At 40.4% G+C, this 15,390-nt stretch overlaps 1 protein-coding gene across 4 annotated transcripts in view; it reads right to left on the bottom strand.

The window, feature by feature from the left end:
* Window positions 1-433: 433 nt before the first annotated feature.
* Window positions 434-15,390, bottom strand: part of LOC128097934 (protein argonaute-3) — a 117,340-nt gene continuing 102,383 nt past the window's right edge. For all 4 annotated transcript variants that reach the window (XM_052718812.1, XM_052718813.1, XM_052718815.1 and 1 more), the window contains one exon: window positions 434-14,815. In XM_052718812.1, the coding sequence (XP_052574772.1) occupies window positions 14,707-14,815 (109 nt within the window). In that variant the 3' untranslated portion in view covers window positions 434-14,706. The remainder of the gene's footprint in view (window positions 14,816-15,390) is intronic.

Here is a 15,390-nt window from a genome sequence, read left to right as displayed (position 1 = left end):
CCAAACTCAGGTCATCAGGCTTGGCAGCAAGGATCTTATTTGCTGAGCTATCTTACTGGCCCATTTTTTTTTTTTTCTTTTTGGATTTATTTATTAATTATGTATACAGTGCTCTGCCTGCAAGTATGTCTGCATGCCAGAAGAGGGCACTAGATCTCATTATATAGATGGTTGTGAGCTACCATGTGGTTGCTGAGAATTGAACTCAGGACCGCTGGAAAAGCAGCCTTAACCACTGAGCCATCTCTCCAGCCCGGTCCTTATTTTTATTTTTTTTTTAATTAAAAAGGTTTTGAAGTACTCGGGAACTTGCTCAGAGTGAAGATTTGAACCCAGGACTTCATGACTGTAAAACCTAATTCCTTGTGCTCTAGCAGATGGCTTCCCCTCACCTAACTGTGAAGTTATAATAACAATGACACAACAAGATTAGAACAGTTTTTTAAGTTATTTTTTAATTGCAGGTATCAGTGGAAGTTACACTTTAAACTGAGGATAAGCAACAATAAAACCGTTAATTTTTGAAATCAAGGAGTAAAAACAGACAAAATAGAACCCTTCTTGTTTGCAGAACGGCAGAGAAACGAGGGGTTCGGTCCCAGGACATTTTGGTGACAGTTTGGGTCAGGAAGAATCATGAGCACTTCTTTACCATAAGTGTTACATATGACCAAACTGTTTACAACTAGCTTTTTCCAGCCCCACTTCACAGAGAAGGGGAAATACATTTTGGAAATAATTTTTTAGGGTAAGATGGTTTAGTTCAAAGTAGAAAATTTAATACCAAATTAGAAATAGCAAAGACAAGCACTTTTGATTAAAAACTTTATTTGCTTTCTGCTTATCACAGTTACCCATCATCTTTAAGGAGTTAACATGATAAATCAGAGCTGATCCCCCATACACAGTGATAGAGTTCAGCCTTTGGTGAATCTAACGACACAGTGATCACACACACACATCACCCAACAGAGTTCCAATTCCTTTGCACAAATATGACTGCCAAGTTAATCATTTTGTATCTTTTCTGGTCCCATAGTAACTTACAGATCAGACCCACTCCACTGTCTTAACTGATGTTAGTGTGTGGCCAAATGTGTAAAAAGGCGGCAGGTAGACAAACATTATGAAATGCTGTGGTCTTTAAATACTACACTAAACTCTCTTATGAACACCAAACGAAGAAGATGAGGTGAGCTCAGGCATATGACAGTTACTTTGGGGAGGGATGATGAGGAAGGAGGTCAGAGCCCCATCCTGGGCTTTGCTCTGGTGTCAGTAGAAATATTTGGCCAGAGCAGGGAGTATGAGAAGAGGGTGGGAGAGATTACTCTGAATTTATGTAATATTTCCATTTCAAAACGTTCTGTTATTAACCCTGAAACAGAAGTTCACGTCTGCAATACAAATAGGCACACATGGTCTAGGTGATTCAAAGGTCAAATTTAAAAGGCTATCCACATGGAGGACATTTTGCAGGTGGCTCCACCCTGCCCACATGTCCTATAATGTACATTTTACTCCTCAGAAAAGAGTAATGTCGAAGAAGGATGTTGGTTTAAAAGCAGCAGCAATTGTCTAAAGCAGGAGCAGTTAGTCACTAACTGCTAAGGGAATCCAGAGAGAGGGGAGGGTTGCAATGGAATGGCCATACTGCCATTTTAGTCTTCCCAACATGAAAGAGACAACAGTTATTTTGTCTATTTACACTTAATCCATAGAGGGTTGTGAGGTTTTTATAATACACACACACACACATACACCACTGTTTTCCACAGCCTACAAATGCACCCACATATTAGTTCACACAAATGGTATTTACTTAAGATACAGCAATACTTTTATGGGTCCATAACTAAGACAGCCATCAAAGTTACACAGTACAGTAAGAATCTTTGAACAGTGTTCGGATGTGTCAGTGTTAGCTATGGCACTGCATCCTATAGGCATTTTTATTCATTGGTTTTTGAGACAAGGTCTTGCTACATAGCCGTGGCTGGCCTGGAATCTGGGATGATCTTCCTGCCTCTGCCTTCCAAGTGCTGGGATTACAGGTGTGACTCACCACACCCAGCTTTTTTATTTTTAAGTATAAAGCTCCCCAAAGTCTCACCTTGTAATTCTAATTGTTCTATTAAAGTAACCAGATGCCAGCTTTCTAATCGAGAAGTTGGAAAGGCCCCCAAATGCTTGCAAGAACAGGGAGGTCAGTAAGAGTAGAGATAAGAATAAACATTGAGTTCATCCGTACCCTGTATATTTAACATACGTCCACTTTTCTTTAAAAACAAAAACAAAAGCAACCAATTTGTCTGTTGCAAAAAGAAACGTTTATACCTGTGGCGATAAGCCCTTTGTGATTTCCTAGAAACAGGAGCCCCCATCTCACAAGGAAATGGGTTTCCTGTTGAAATGTAAGGCCCTGTCAGCACTCATAGGTCCCCGGGTCATACATACAGTATCACTACAACCAGTCTCTCTCTGACTTCTGGGAAAGGGTCTCACTAAGTAACCCTGACATACCTCAAACTTGTGATCTGCCTGCCGATGCCTCCTGCACGCTGGGGCTAGGAGTGTACCACCGTGGCTGGCTTATGTTTTATAGATAAATGACAACTGGGATTTTTAAAGTAAAGCAAAGTTCAGTTTTGTAAAGCGACAAGTGAAATCAGCACACTTTCCTTCCGAGAACTCTACTCACTTCTCCGAGGGAAGGGTGCCGAGAGACACAGGGTAAGCCGCACGGAACAGCAGCGGAGGTGGATGCAAACGAAGCACAGGTGCCTGGAGACAGGTCAGGTTAAAACCCGAGGGCCGACGGGCTTCATCATGAACTAAAAATGCAACTGTAACCGCTTTAGCACCACCGAAAGGAATTCGGTTTTTAAAAACTTTCCTTTTTGCTAGGGGTTGTTACAAAGAAAAAATGTGCCCCCGCGCTGGACGTCTGGAAGGGAAGAAACGAGACACACTGGAACACCACATACTATGCCGATGCCAGCACGCTTCTCATACTGTTTCATAAAACGATCTGCCATAAATAAAGAAGACACTTTCACAGAGACCGACCGGAAAGAACCTTCAGAACCTTCTCTACATTCTGAACTTCTGAATAGCTTTTCCTTTGTGGAAGTCAAACATTACTCACAAACAGACTGATTCTCGAGAAAACTTAGGTGAGGTAGGTGAGGGCAGGTACCCTCACTACAGGGAGACAGCAGAGGGAGGAAAACGGCTGAGGCCGAAAACGGCTGAGGCCGAGCTAGTGTGAGCCACACCCAAGTCTCTGGCTCATGTCCTACAGCCCTTTCCACTCTCAAAGGCACACATAATCGCTCAACAGTCTTCTTTTAGTTGTGACCATTTAAAGGTCACATTTAAAAACACCTTATGTCTCCTTTATAACTTAGGCCTGACTACAGATGGGTTGAATTTTTTTATTTTTATTTTATTTTATTGTTAGTTTTTCGAGACAGGGTTTCTCTGTGTAGTTTTGCGCCTGTCCTGGAACTCACTCTGTAGCCCAGGCTGGCCTCGAACTCACAGAGATCCTCCTGCCTCTGCCTCCCAAGTGCTGGGATTAAAGGTGTGCGCCACCACCGCCTGGCTATTTTATTTTTTTTAGAGAAAGGGTCTTATATTGCCCAGGCTGACCAGAAACTCAAATGTATGACCCATGCCTGGCGTGTGTGTGTGTGTGTAATTTATGTTGTTTGATTTAGGTGTGTATGTGCCCACTGAGGCCAGGCAGGGGCATCAGATCCCTTGGAGCTGGAGTTTCAGGAACTGGCGAGCTGTCAGTGTGGGTTCAGTCTTGGTTCTGACAGAACAGGAAGTACTCTTAACAGTTGAGCCTCTCTCTCTAGTTCCTAAAAAAATTATTTTCTGTATAGAATTGTCTACATACCAAGAGGTCAGATGTGGTAAATATATCTATATAACAACTTTAGTGAAATAAATAAATATGTAAGTTGAGGAATGGGTTGTCGAAGTATTAATCCGTTCAACCTATTAAAAAATACATTTAAGAAGCCATGTATCAAAATAAGTCAGAACTTTTTTTCTTGGTCTGGAGCTTGTGATATCATCCAGGCTGATTTCAAACTCAGAGATCACCCTGACCCAGTGTGCAGGGATTAAAGGTGTGTGCCACCAGCCCGGCTAAAACAGTCTTTTGATCAAGCAGGAACTCCTGGCAAATGGTCCTGCTTCCCAGACATTCTAAAGACTATTATTTACTCACAGCAGAGTCCTAAGTAAACTGCCTGTGAACTTTTTGTTTCCTATTTAAAGAGGAGAAAAAGTTGTGCCTGAGGCTAAGAAGGCACCTGGGAAACTTTCAATCTCTATTCTAGAGGGTTCCACCAGTTTCTGCTTGCTGTTTTGGTGGTTGGGTTTTGGAGGGGGCAGGGCAGGGGCAGGCTTGTGCTTGTGATGCGTACGCTTTACCCCTGAAGTAGACTGCTAGCCCTCTGTGTTCCTAGTTTCTGAGTGAGGAAAGAACACAGGAGGGTTTGCAAGGTCCTCATCAACATGAGATCCTTCCCTGACTGATGGGAGGTATTCACAACTAGCCATCTTTAGAGAGCAAGTCTTTTTGCTACAAAAACCAAAGCTTCCTATTGCTCTCCGGGACCAACACGGATGCATTAAGCAGGTGAAACCATCCACGCCAAGATTCTTCCTTCCTTCCTTTCCATCCACCAGTGTTTTTCCCAAATCCTTACAGAAAAGTCTGGAAAGACCCAGCTTGGTGTTTTCTAAGGAGAGAGCCACCAAAGCAACACCAGGCTTCTATTTGAGGATAAACACTTCATGTGATCCCTCACTATAATGCAGAGGTGACTTCTAAGACTTGAACTTGCCAAGACCAGGTGCAGCTCTGGTGCAGCTCTGGGTTTGAGACAAGTAGCTAATACAGGTCTCCATTATGAACCCTTCCTTCACATCTGTGTCAAACAGTAACAACTGCTCCATTAGCTGTCGTTTGGAGAACTTGGAAAATACTAATTATACAGTTTCTAGCATCCCAGCAAAGAAAACACTCCCCCTCTCCGTTTCCATCCACTACTCCCTCTCACAGCCTCACTGCTCAGTGTCTTCATACATGTCTCCTGGCTTCACAGGGCCTTTTAACAAGGGTGGAGTCACATACAAACACATTTGAGCCAATCCTTCTCTGCGCTGAAGATTATCAATGGCCAACTCCAGGGAGTTTTGTTTCTCCAAACAAAAGTCATGAAGATGAGAGCTTTAGGCACGAAATACCAGAGTAACTGCCCTCTCTAGTCTCTGAGGCAGCTGGTGATGAGCGTCCTAGGATGGTCTCCAACCTAGGACGCGCTCAAAGATAACCTCATGGGTGCTTATGGATTCTCCTGAGTGCGGGGATTACAGGCGTGTACAGCCAAGCCCAGTTTGTGAGGCGCTGGGGATTGAACCCAGAGCTTCAGGCATGCTAGGCAAGCACTCTTCTGCATGAGCCACATCTCCAGCCACTGATGGAGGCGTGTAAACTGCAAACAAAATTACAGCCTTGCACAGAGATGGCTACTGACCCACTTGCCTGTCTTTTTACTTTTTTTTTTTTACTGTTCTGAAGGTTCCTTTGTGAGATGATCTACACCTCACTGAGTGGATACTTGGTTCTGAAGAGGTGGGCTGTGAAAACAAGCCATCCAGTATTTCACTGATAACGCAGCACAGAGGCCAGATATCTGGGTATGTGGAGCCCACCACGGAAGCTCAGGCACCCAAGAGCTTTCCGAAAGAACAAAGAAAGCTGGCTTCCTGACAGCCTTAAACACATTAGTCTAAAAGAATGGTATGCCCGTCTACCTAGAACAGCGCTGACATTCAGGAAAACTCAAGTTACCAACAGTGGGCAGTCTCACAAGGGGCCTGTCTATACTTGCAGAAGAGACAACAAGACAAAACCAACCCCCTCGAAACAGTCTCTACGGATAGTTAATAAGCTCCCATGACCAGGGCACTGAGTCAATGGTACTGAATCTGGGGTGAAGGAAGAAGTTCAGAAGGCACATTATACAGCAAAGTATGTAACTGGAAAAACTCAGAAAGAGATGATTCAGCTAACGTCTACATGAAATCACATTCTGATTCGTTTTACAGTGTAAGTGTTTACATATTAGAAAAAATATTTTCCCATTTCCAAGTACTTAAAACTTTTCCATTCTTCTCCCTCTCAGGGGGAAGAACAGAATACAGAGAGAGAAGTAAAAATGCATTCAGCCTCAATAATTTGATATTTAAGAATTCAAGAAGGGATAGAAGTTGTCTTTCCATTTCTCACAGGAAAAAAAAAATTCCTTACCAAGCAAATTCAGAGTGCAACAATATAATGGAAATATTTTACCTTCTTAAGTGAATACATCTTTCTCATATACTTATTTAAAGGAATTATATATATTACTCCTATACTTATTTAAAGGAATTAATGTGTCAATATGATATTGATCCACTAAAAACTGCAGTGATTATATTCACTTGAAATTAATATTCTATAATTATGCTTTTCACTGCTTTCCAATTAGCTCATGTTACTACTCAGTCAAAACTTTGTTGTTGATTTTTGTATTTTTGGAGAAAAGGTCTCACTATGTAGCTCTGGCTGGCCTGGAACTCACTTAGTAGCCAAGGCTGGCCTGGAATTTACAGAGATCTGCCTGTCTCTGCCTCTTGAGTATTGCAATTAAAGCCACACACCACCACTCCTGGCCTACTTAGGTACATTTTAATTAGCTGAGATACTCTGTTATTCTATCCCTGCACTTTCCAATACCTACACTCTTTTTCTTCACTGATACTCAGTGTTAAGTTAACTTTAAACTATTCTAGGCAAGTTCAGGGTAGCAAATCTTCCAAATAATTATGGGAAGGAGAAATCTCATTTCAAAGTCAATTATCACTGGTTTGTATATCTTTTTCTATTTGTCTTCCTGACTATAAAAATGAATCACAATTGAGAGCAATGTACCTCAAGCTAAAAAAAAAAATCAAACAATCATTTATTCGACAACTTCCTCCAAAGTGCAATCAGGCGAAATGAGTCCAGTTGGTTAGTGTTACTTTTCTCCAAATGAACCTAACTTACAGAGAAGTAAATGCAGAAAGCCACCTAAGAACTGTCCTTAATGCCCATTATATAAAATATTAAATATTCTAAATTAGAAAATAGCATTAATGGTTTATTGGTAAAAATCCAAACTCTATAGAATTAGTAGTTTGGTTTATATATTAACACACCATCTTAATTTCTGCTACTATTACAAAGGAAGAGAAAAGCTAGAAATATCTATAAAAATAAAATCCTTAAATCCAACATCTAGGGCAGAATACAAAAGTTGCACACAAATTGCCAATAAATATAAATATGACAATAGAAAAATTAATCTTAAAAAATAAACTAATAATTGCTATTAAGACATTATAAAAATGAGAAAGTTTAATGCACAAACAGACACAGTATAATTTTACTATCATTACATAATGCAGCAATACAAAGTTACTGAGGTGTGCTGTTTTCTGTGTTAGTCTAGTTATCTTCTGGAGGAACGCTCATTAAATTCACGAGCAGGAATTGGTTAAGCTGACCATCTATGCTGTTTACTGCTTCTTGGTATAAGGACAAGCTGCTCTCTAACAGAAATGGGTCTCACTTCACTTATTCCCCACCACAGCCCAGATTTGCATTTTTTCTTCCCCTAGTGCTAGGGATGAAACCAGGGCTGTCTATATGCTGAGCATGTACCCTACCAATCAGTCACATACCCTCAGACTGTAGTCTGTTGTTAAACCAGGGCTGTCTATGTGCTGAACACATACCCTACCAATCAGTCACATACCCTCAGACTGTAGTCTGTTGTTAAACCAGGGCTGTCTATGTGCTGAGCATGTACCCTACCAATCAGTCACATACCCTCAGACTGTAGTCTGTTGTTAAACACGTGACCTTGCCCTCTTCCTCTCATTTTTTCAGTCCTCCCACCCAGGAAAAACTGGAATCACTTAAAATAGTCACTGGTGTCTAAAAAAACAAAATTTCCCTAAAGGCTGAGCTATAATCATTTTGCTTTCTGTCTTAAACTGATGTCAGTGACGTAGCTCTTCCTTTATTAAGTGTTCTTTCTTAATGAGGAGTCATTAGAAAAGGTTAGTCAGGAGGTGACCACCCCGAAAAAGGAAAAGTAGCTCATAACACACAGTGCTGGCATGGTGCCTTTGCCTTGGGGCACTTACTATTATATCTATTACCTTATATACATTATAGATTACTTCAAACATAGCTGAGAATTAAAAACTATATGTTCAAATTTACAGAATCAATTTGCTGAGCATTAACTTATACACATTACTACATAAAAGCCCCTTGGTTCTCTAGACCAAGTTCAGGACAACAAATAACATTATTTATATGAAACTGTCATACTCTTGGTATTCTAAATTATCTTAAAATTTTTTAGTTTTATGCTGTTTAAAAAATAAAAATCTACAGCACCATCTTCAGAAAAGGCACTTTCTAAGAACCATCTTGATTTAAAAATCAAATTCAGTGTCTACCCTGAAAAGTCTCTTTACTGAGATCCTAATGTAGAACAATAGCAGATTCTGGTGACCTTGGACATTGATTCAAAGAGGAAGGGAGCTGGCTGGCTGGCTGGCTGGCCGGTCGATCTGAGAAGATCCTAATTTTGTCACACTGTTACCTGTAACTTCAACAGGGTCTTCTATTGGCAATCCAATCCTCCATACAGAAGCTAACCATCCTTTCACTCAAGTTAAAGTCATTAACTTCTAGGATTTAAGAACACAAGATTCTTAAAATTTAACTGATAATATAAAACTCTAGGGCACTCCTTTTGATGCGTGAGGTAAATTTCAACTGGCCATGGATAATCAGCTGAATCCTTGTCCATTTAAAAACTGCTGACTTACAGGGGAAAATTTAAACTTAAATGTAACATTTTTAGAAACTAGGAAAAAAAAGTAAAAACATTTTTTTCCTTTTGTGATATATTTTATTTGTATATAGATTACCTTCTTCCCCCTGGGACTCAGCTTGTGTTTAATTAATCACAGCATCATATCATTCATTGCCAAGATTTTTTAGAGACAATTCTCTTTCTGATTTCTTTGTCTTGTCCTTTTCTTTTGGGTTTGGCAGAGTTGGGGACAGAGTATCGGTATGTAGCCTAGGCTGGCCTCAAACTCTATGTAGCCCAGGTTGGTCTTGAACTCAAGATCCTCTGGCCTTAGTCTCTGGAATGTGAGGATCACAGGCATATGCTAAGGCCAGCTGTCATCTTCCTGATTTATATACTGACTTAAAAATAAAAAAAAATTAAATTACATTTTTTTTTTTGTGTGTGTGTGTGTGTGTGTGTGTGTGTGTGTGTGTGTGTGTGTATGTGAGTGTGCACATGCTTGAGCCCACATGAGTCGTGTCATGGCATGCGTATGGAGGTCAGAGGACAATTTATGGGAGTTGGTTATCTCTTTCCACTATTTGGGTCCCAAGAACTGAACTCAGGCTTTCCCTCTGGGTGGTGAGTGCCTTTCCCTTCTGAGTTATCTCCTGCCCTCTGTACTGACTTTCCTGCCCTCTGTACTGACTTTTACACACTTATTTATGACTTAGTTTTTGACTCTTTTTTTAAAAAATAATTTATTTATTCTTATTTCACTGGTGTTTTGCCTGCATGTATTCTGTGTGAGGGGCAGGTGTTAGATCTCCTGGAACTGGAGTCACATACAGTTGTGAACCGGAATTGAACCCTGGTCCTCTGGAAGAGCAGCCAGTGCTCTTAACTGCTGAGCCATCTCTCCAGCCCCCAGTTTTTGACCCTTTTTTTTTTTTTGGTTTTTCGAGACAGGGTTTCTCTGTGTAGCTTTGCGCCTTTCCTGGATCTCGCGCTGTAGACCAGGCTGGCCTCGAACTCACAGAGATCCACCTGCCTCTGCCTCCCGAGTGCTGGGATTAAAGGCGTGCGCCACCACCGCCCGGCTTAGTTTTTGACTCTTACAGAACCACAGAGATGCTTGTGTGGAGAAGAAACAGGAAAACAAAGACCCTCTAAGTCAGAGTATAGCGTCACTCAGGATGAGCTCACTTGATGTAAAGCTCTTCGACTATTTTTAATTAAAGCTTCAAAAATATCTACAAATTCCCAAGAAGGATGAGAAGGACTAACACTTCACATGGACAAAGTGACTGAGTCAAGAAAGCTGGACAAGTGAACTGTCTGTCTTTGACACAGTCACTTAACTCCTAAGAGGCTCGTAAACTACAGGGAACTGGTAAGAGTAGCCTTTCTCTGCAACAGGAGGGCACCTACAGGGGTAAGGGAAATGGACCTTTTGCTCTTGTTTGGAGACGTGGTCTCATGTAGCTAAGGCTGGCCTTGAACTCCTGATGCTCCTGGGGGCTAGGATTATAGGTGTACCTTATAACCGGCTCAATTGAACATATAACTGTTTAATGACACCCAGTAGAAATGATAGAGATATCAGTTAAACTTCTTGGCAAAACATTACTATCAAGGTTTGAAACAGAGAGGGAACAAACTATTCTACTAGTGTCCAGGTGGCTAGCTCCTTGAATTTCATAAAAATTAAGCATATGAAAAGCCCCACCACATGCTTGGGGAAGATGTCTCTCTGGGCTTCACGTCTATTGCTGGCCTCCAAGTGCTTCCACTGGCCCTGACTGAGATCTGGGAGCCATTTCAACTCAACAGCAGCTGGCTTCTTATTTCCCAAGACACACCTCAAGTCTGCTATCCTAAGATCCACAGAACAACATGCAAGTCAGTACTAAGCTGTGGGGATCCCTGAGAGCCTGGCTTGGAAAACTAGTATGGGTCTTTAGAAGGCAAGGAGTCTCTCTGCTAGAACAGAGATGAATCTTTATCAAGTGCCTTCCGAAACACACAGAACATTCCTACTAGATTCTCTTCAGGAAGAAAAGTAAATTAATAGTTCATAAGGAAAGAAGAGATATTTCCACTCTTTTTTTCCTGGAAAACTTGTTAAAAGATAATTATTAATAAAATGAAAGGTATCCACATTTCTGTGAAAATGTGCCAAAGCCCAGGACTGAGAAGACTCACGTACCCCCTAGGAACTGTCAATGTAAAAACAAACTCCATTTCTAAAGCAAAGGCATTCTGTAATTAAAATGGAGCTGTTTCAAGTACCTGCTGTTACCTTCATAATTTGTGTCCCTAAACTTATCTAAAAAAATCCAAAGGGTCTGACAATACCTGGCATCTTGCACATTTCCTTATGATTTAGTGCAGTAAATGTCGGCCTCTATCTAAATAAATATAGCAGCTACAGAATGATCAACATATGGTCTCAATGCCAGTACTTTGACACTAGTACAGAGACATGTAACATGCACATTCTAGAGACACATTTGTCATCAAGAACATACATTAAATTCCCAACTCTTCAGAGGGAAACCAATTACACAAGTTGTTTAGGCTGACATTTTAGTCAGTCTTATGAGACATATCATAAAAACCTGCAGGCCAGCATTCATCAACCAGTGAGAAGGGTCGGGATAGAAAAGAAGAGTTACTATGGTTTCATGATGTTTAAACTAAAAAAGGAACTTAAGAAAACCGATTAGGAATTCTATCCAGAGATGCAAAAATAATTACTCTAAATTTTAAGAAGTATTTTCCATAAGCCTTTTACCTTAAAATTCTAAACACAAAGTTTATTGGCATTAAGTTTGGTATACCAATTTATTAGTAGGTAAAATAGAAATATACTATACATATTCTTCTAAGTTAATTATCTTAAACTAGCAAGACTAAATAATGTAAGGGCATTCTAAAAAAGAAACCATTCAAAAGATAAACCTTATATTTTAGAAAAAATATTCTTCCCCTTAAAAAAATCCTTCCAAATAAGAGTTAAAGGGCTTCTCTCTGGCAAGTGTGAGATCACAGGTTAGGAAAAAGACAGGGTGTCCATGCTGCTCCCCAAAAGTTCCTCACGTGAGTAAGTGCAGGGGCCACAGACAAAGGAAGATGTTTTACTTATACTGAACAAACACAGGCTGTACTAGCCTCTTTTCTGGCCCATCTCATCAGACAGCCAGGCATGATGGCAGGAACACTGTGGTCCCAGCTACCAGGGAGGCTGAGGTGAGATGATGTTGGAGCTCAGGTGCTGGAAGCCAGCATGGGCAATACAGGGAAACTTTGTCTCCAAGACAAGCAAGCAAACAAACCAACCCCAAATATGTTTTAAGGAATTTTTCTTTTGTCAAGGAGGAGATGGAAGAATTTTGGAAGGAAAAAAAATGTACAAACTACACAAATATCTTTTGTAAAGTGCTTTGAAACAGTATTGAGAATTGCATTTTAGATACTTCAAAGCAATAAAAGTAAAAAATACAGTACTTTCTTAGTTTTCTGTCAGAAGGACAAAAGATTTCATGCCTATGGGGAGGACACGGGCTCAGATTTTAGGCTCAAAATACAGTAAATTGGCAATAATAGTGGATTGAAAGTAAGAGCGAAAATGAAGACCTAAACTTATCACTTCTCACATGCAGATGGAGTTCTGAAAGGCTGACAGTGCCAGCTGCAAACATCTGCAGTGTCTGTCCTCAGAACCAGCCGTGGTAAGAACAGAGAAAACTCAAAGGCAAGTTTCATGAGTTACAAAGTACAAAGTTCCCTGAACCCTGACGTTTTGGGAAACTCAGCTTTGACAGCCTTAAAGTTATCAGCTAAAGTTATTGACTAAAGAAGTGGAGAAAAATACGTTTTTAAAGATTTTCCCCATATTTCAGAAATTTAACTAATTTTAAATGATCAAAGTCCCAAACTCCTTTGTCACCGTCACCTTAATTTTAAAGAGAAAGTTACATTGGTTAAAAGATAGAAAAAAAATCATCCAGTATTTTCTGGATTCCTTTTGGTCAAAGAAGCACAATTCTTCAACAATCAAGATCTATTTTAAATAATTAAAAAATTTTAAATCTTAAGCTGTTCACTGTCTTTTTTTTTTTTTTTTTTCTTTCCCGAGATAGGGTTTCTCTGTGTAGCTTTGGCTGTCCTGGAACTTGCTCTGAAGCCCAGAACGCAGAACTCAGCCTGCCTCTGCCTCCCGAGTGCTGGGATTAAAGGTGTGCGCCACCACCACCTGGCTATCACTGTCATTTTTAAAAACTGAAGTGCAGCTGTGTTTCTGGTCTCTAGTGAGGCTCTTTTGGTCGGTTTTACTTTCTTGACTGTGATTTTTAAGGACATGCTTTAAAACTGAAAATTAGGAAGCTCTCCTTCTGACATTAAGGCTGTCTTACTTTGCCCCCTTTAAAATAACAGAGGTGTCTCTTCTTCCTGTGGTCCGTGGTGAAGACGACAGACACAATTTTCCTTTCAAACTGCTTATTGCACTAAATAGAGCAAAACTAGTCTGTCCTTAAACATGATTACATTTCTATAAAAGATGTAGCCAATGCAGTTTATAATTGTTAAAGCACTATTCTATTGAATATAAAAGCAAAAGGAGCTGTACTGCAACATACATATATGTTTATATATATATACATACACATATATAAAATATATATGAAAATCACATTAAGGTGTGAGGGCAGTAAGTAAACTAGCAAAAAACAAAAACCCCTAATTCCTTTTCTCTTTCCATCCTACAGAGTTTCAGATTTTTAAAATATTTACCCTTAAAAAAGCTTTAAGGGATTTCCAGGTATGACTCATACAAACAGAGGCTTTAGAACATTTGTCACTGATCAGAAAGTCTTCTGACAAGGTTTTGTATTTATAGCAGCTTTACCACACTCACTACAGCAAGGAATACTCAGGCTGCCACTGTTCCTATACACAGTGCACACATGGCAAAGGTAAGTCCAGAGCAAGATGGAGCAGACACTCGCAAACACGGCCCCTGGAGCCGAGGACTCAGAACTGTGTATGAGCTACGAGTGAGGAGTCGGGGACCTAAAGTAGGAACAGAAATCTAGTTTGCCATGCTTTACTTCAAAAGAATCATACATGAGAACATGTGAGTGTCATTTGTAGCAATAAGGACAAAAGTGTAGATGCTGAAGGTGAGTAGGGAGTGACAGAAATGTCAGTGGCCTAAGGAGGGCTACAAGGAAAAGAAAGTTCCCCAGTGGAATGAACTGGAACATAGACACACAGATACATATATATCATTAATCTGGATCTAGATATATACGCACATGAAGTACACACGTGTGTATGTAAAACACAGACTCCTTTACAAGAACAGATGAATGCACATCACTCTTTCTGCACATATAACTGAACAATCATTATTTGTGTAGGCTTGCGTTTTTTAACCATCATTCACGTTTTCTTTACTTTTTTGCAAAGACAGTTGTGCTGCCAAGCGACTTGAGGTAAAGGCATTAAAGGGTTAGACAGTAAGAAGTGGAAACAAACAACCGCGATGCTTCCTACAGGAGACTGCAAAAAAGCAGCTGGCTGGTTCCTAGTGCACAACGGTACTACGTTCCTCGACAAAGTGAACAGATCCCTGGGATCAACAAAAGGCCCAGACCCTACACAGTGTTGGCTTCTGTGTGGCTGGAGTGTCCCCAGGGATCCGACTCCACTGAAATATACACTGTATGTTGACTGGTCTTTCAGCTCTTCCTCTCAGAGAACACACTTGGACTTGTTAAGCGAAGTACATTGTGCGTAAGGTATCTTGGTGAATCTGTACAGCCTTGGCAAGAGCCTGTGGATCCCGCCCATTGCTCTGTCCTGAAACGTGGCTTCCCTCAGCACTGTAAGAGAAGGGTTAATGAACACAGCATAAACCTTCCGTCCTCATGTAATGATTCTGAAGAACAGTACATGTAGAAAATTCCAAAAATTCCAGCAAAGAGAAACTGGTATAATGAACTTTGTGTCCATCATTTAGCTTCAATATGGCCAATTTTACTTTGGTTCTTTCATTTTTCTCAGGATTAATTAGAAATAATGCCAGACATTATATCATTTTTGTCTAATATGCACACACACACACACACACACACACACACACACACACACACACACACATTTCTAACAATATCTTCCTTGGGTAATTTGGGGAAGCAACTAAGTTACTAGATTATTCTATGTTTTTTAAAGGTTTATTTAATTTTTAATGTGTTTGGATATTTTGCCTGCACATTCCCCTCCACACCCCCATGCGCCATGTGCTATGAATTTCCCTGGAACTGTAATAACAGACAGTTGTGAGTCACCATGTGGGTGCTGGGACTCGAACCCAGGTCCCAGGTCTAGGGGAACGGTCAGTGCTCCCAACTGCTAAGCCATTGATCTCTGCAGCCCCAGCTCACTCTATTATTAGTAA

This window comes from Peromyscus californicus, unplaced genomic scaffold, assembly GCF_007827085.1.
Source record: "Peromyscus californicus insignis strain IS unplaced genomic scaffold, ASM782708v3 Scaffold_5__1_contigs__length_169319896, whole genome shotgun sequence".
Taxonomy (NCBI): Eukaryota; Metazoa; Chordata; class Mammalia; order Rodentia; family Cricetidae; genus Peromyscus; species Peromyscus californicus.
This window is presented reverse-complemented; position numbering and strand designations above follow the sequence as displayed.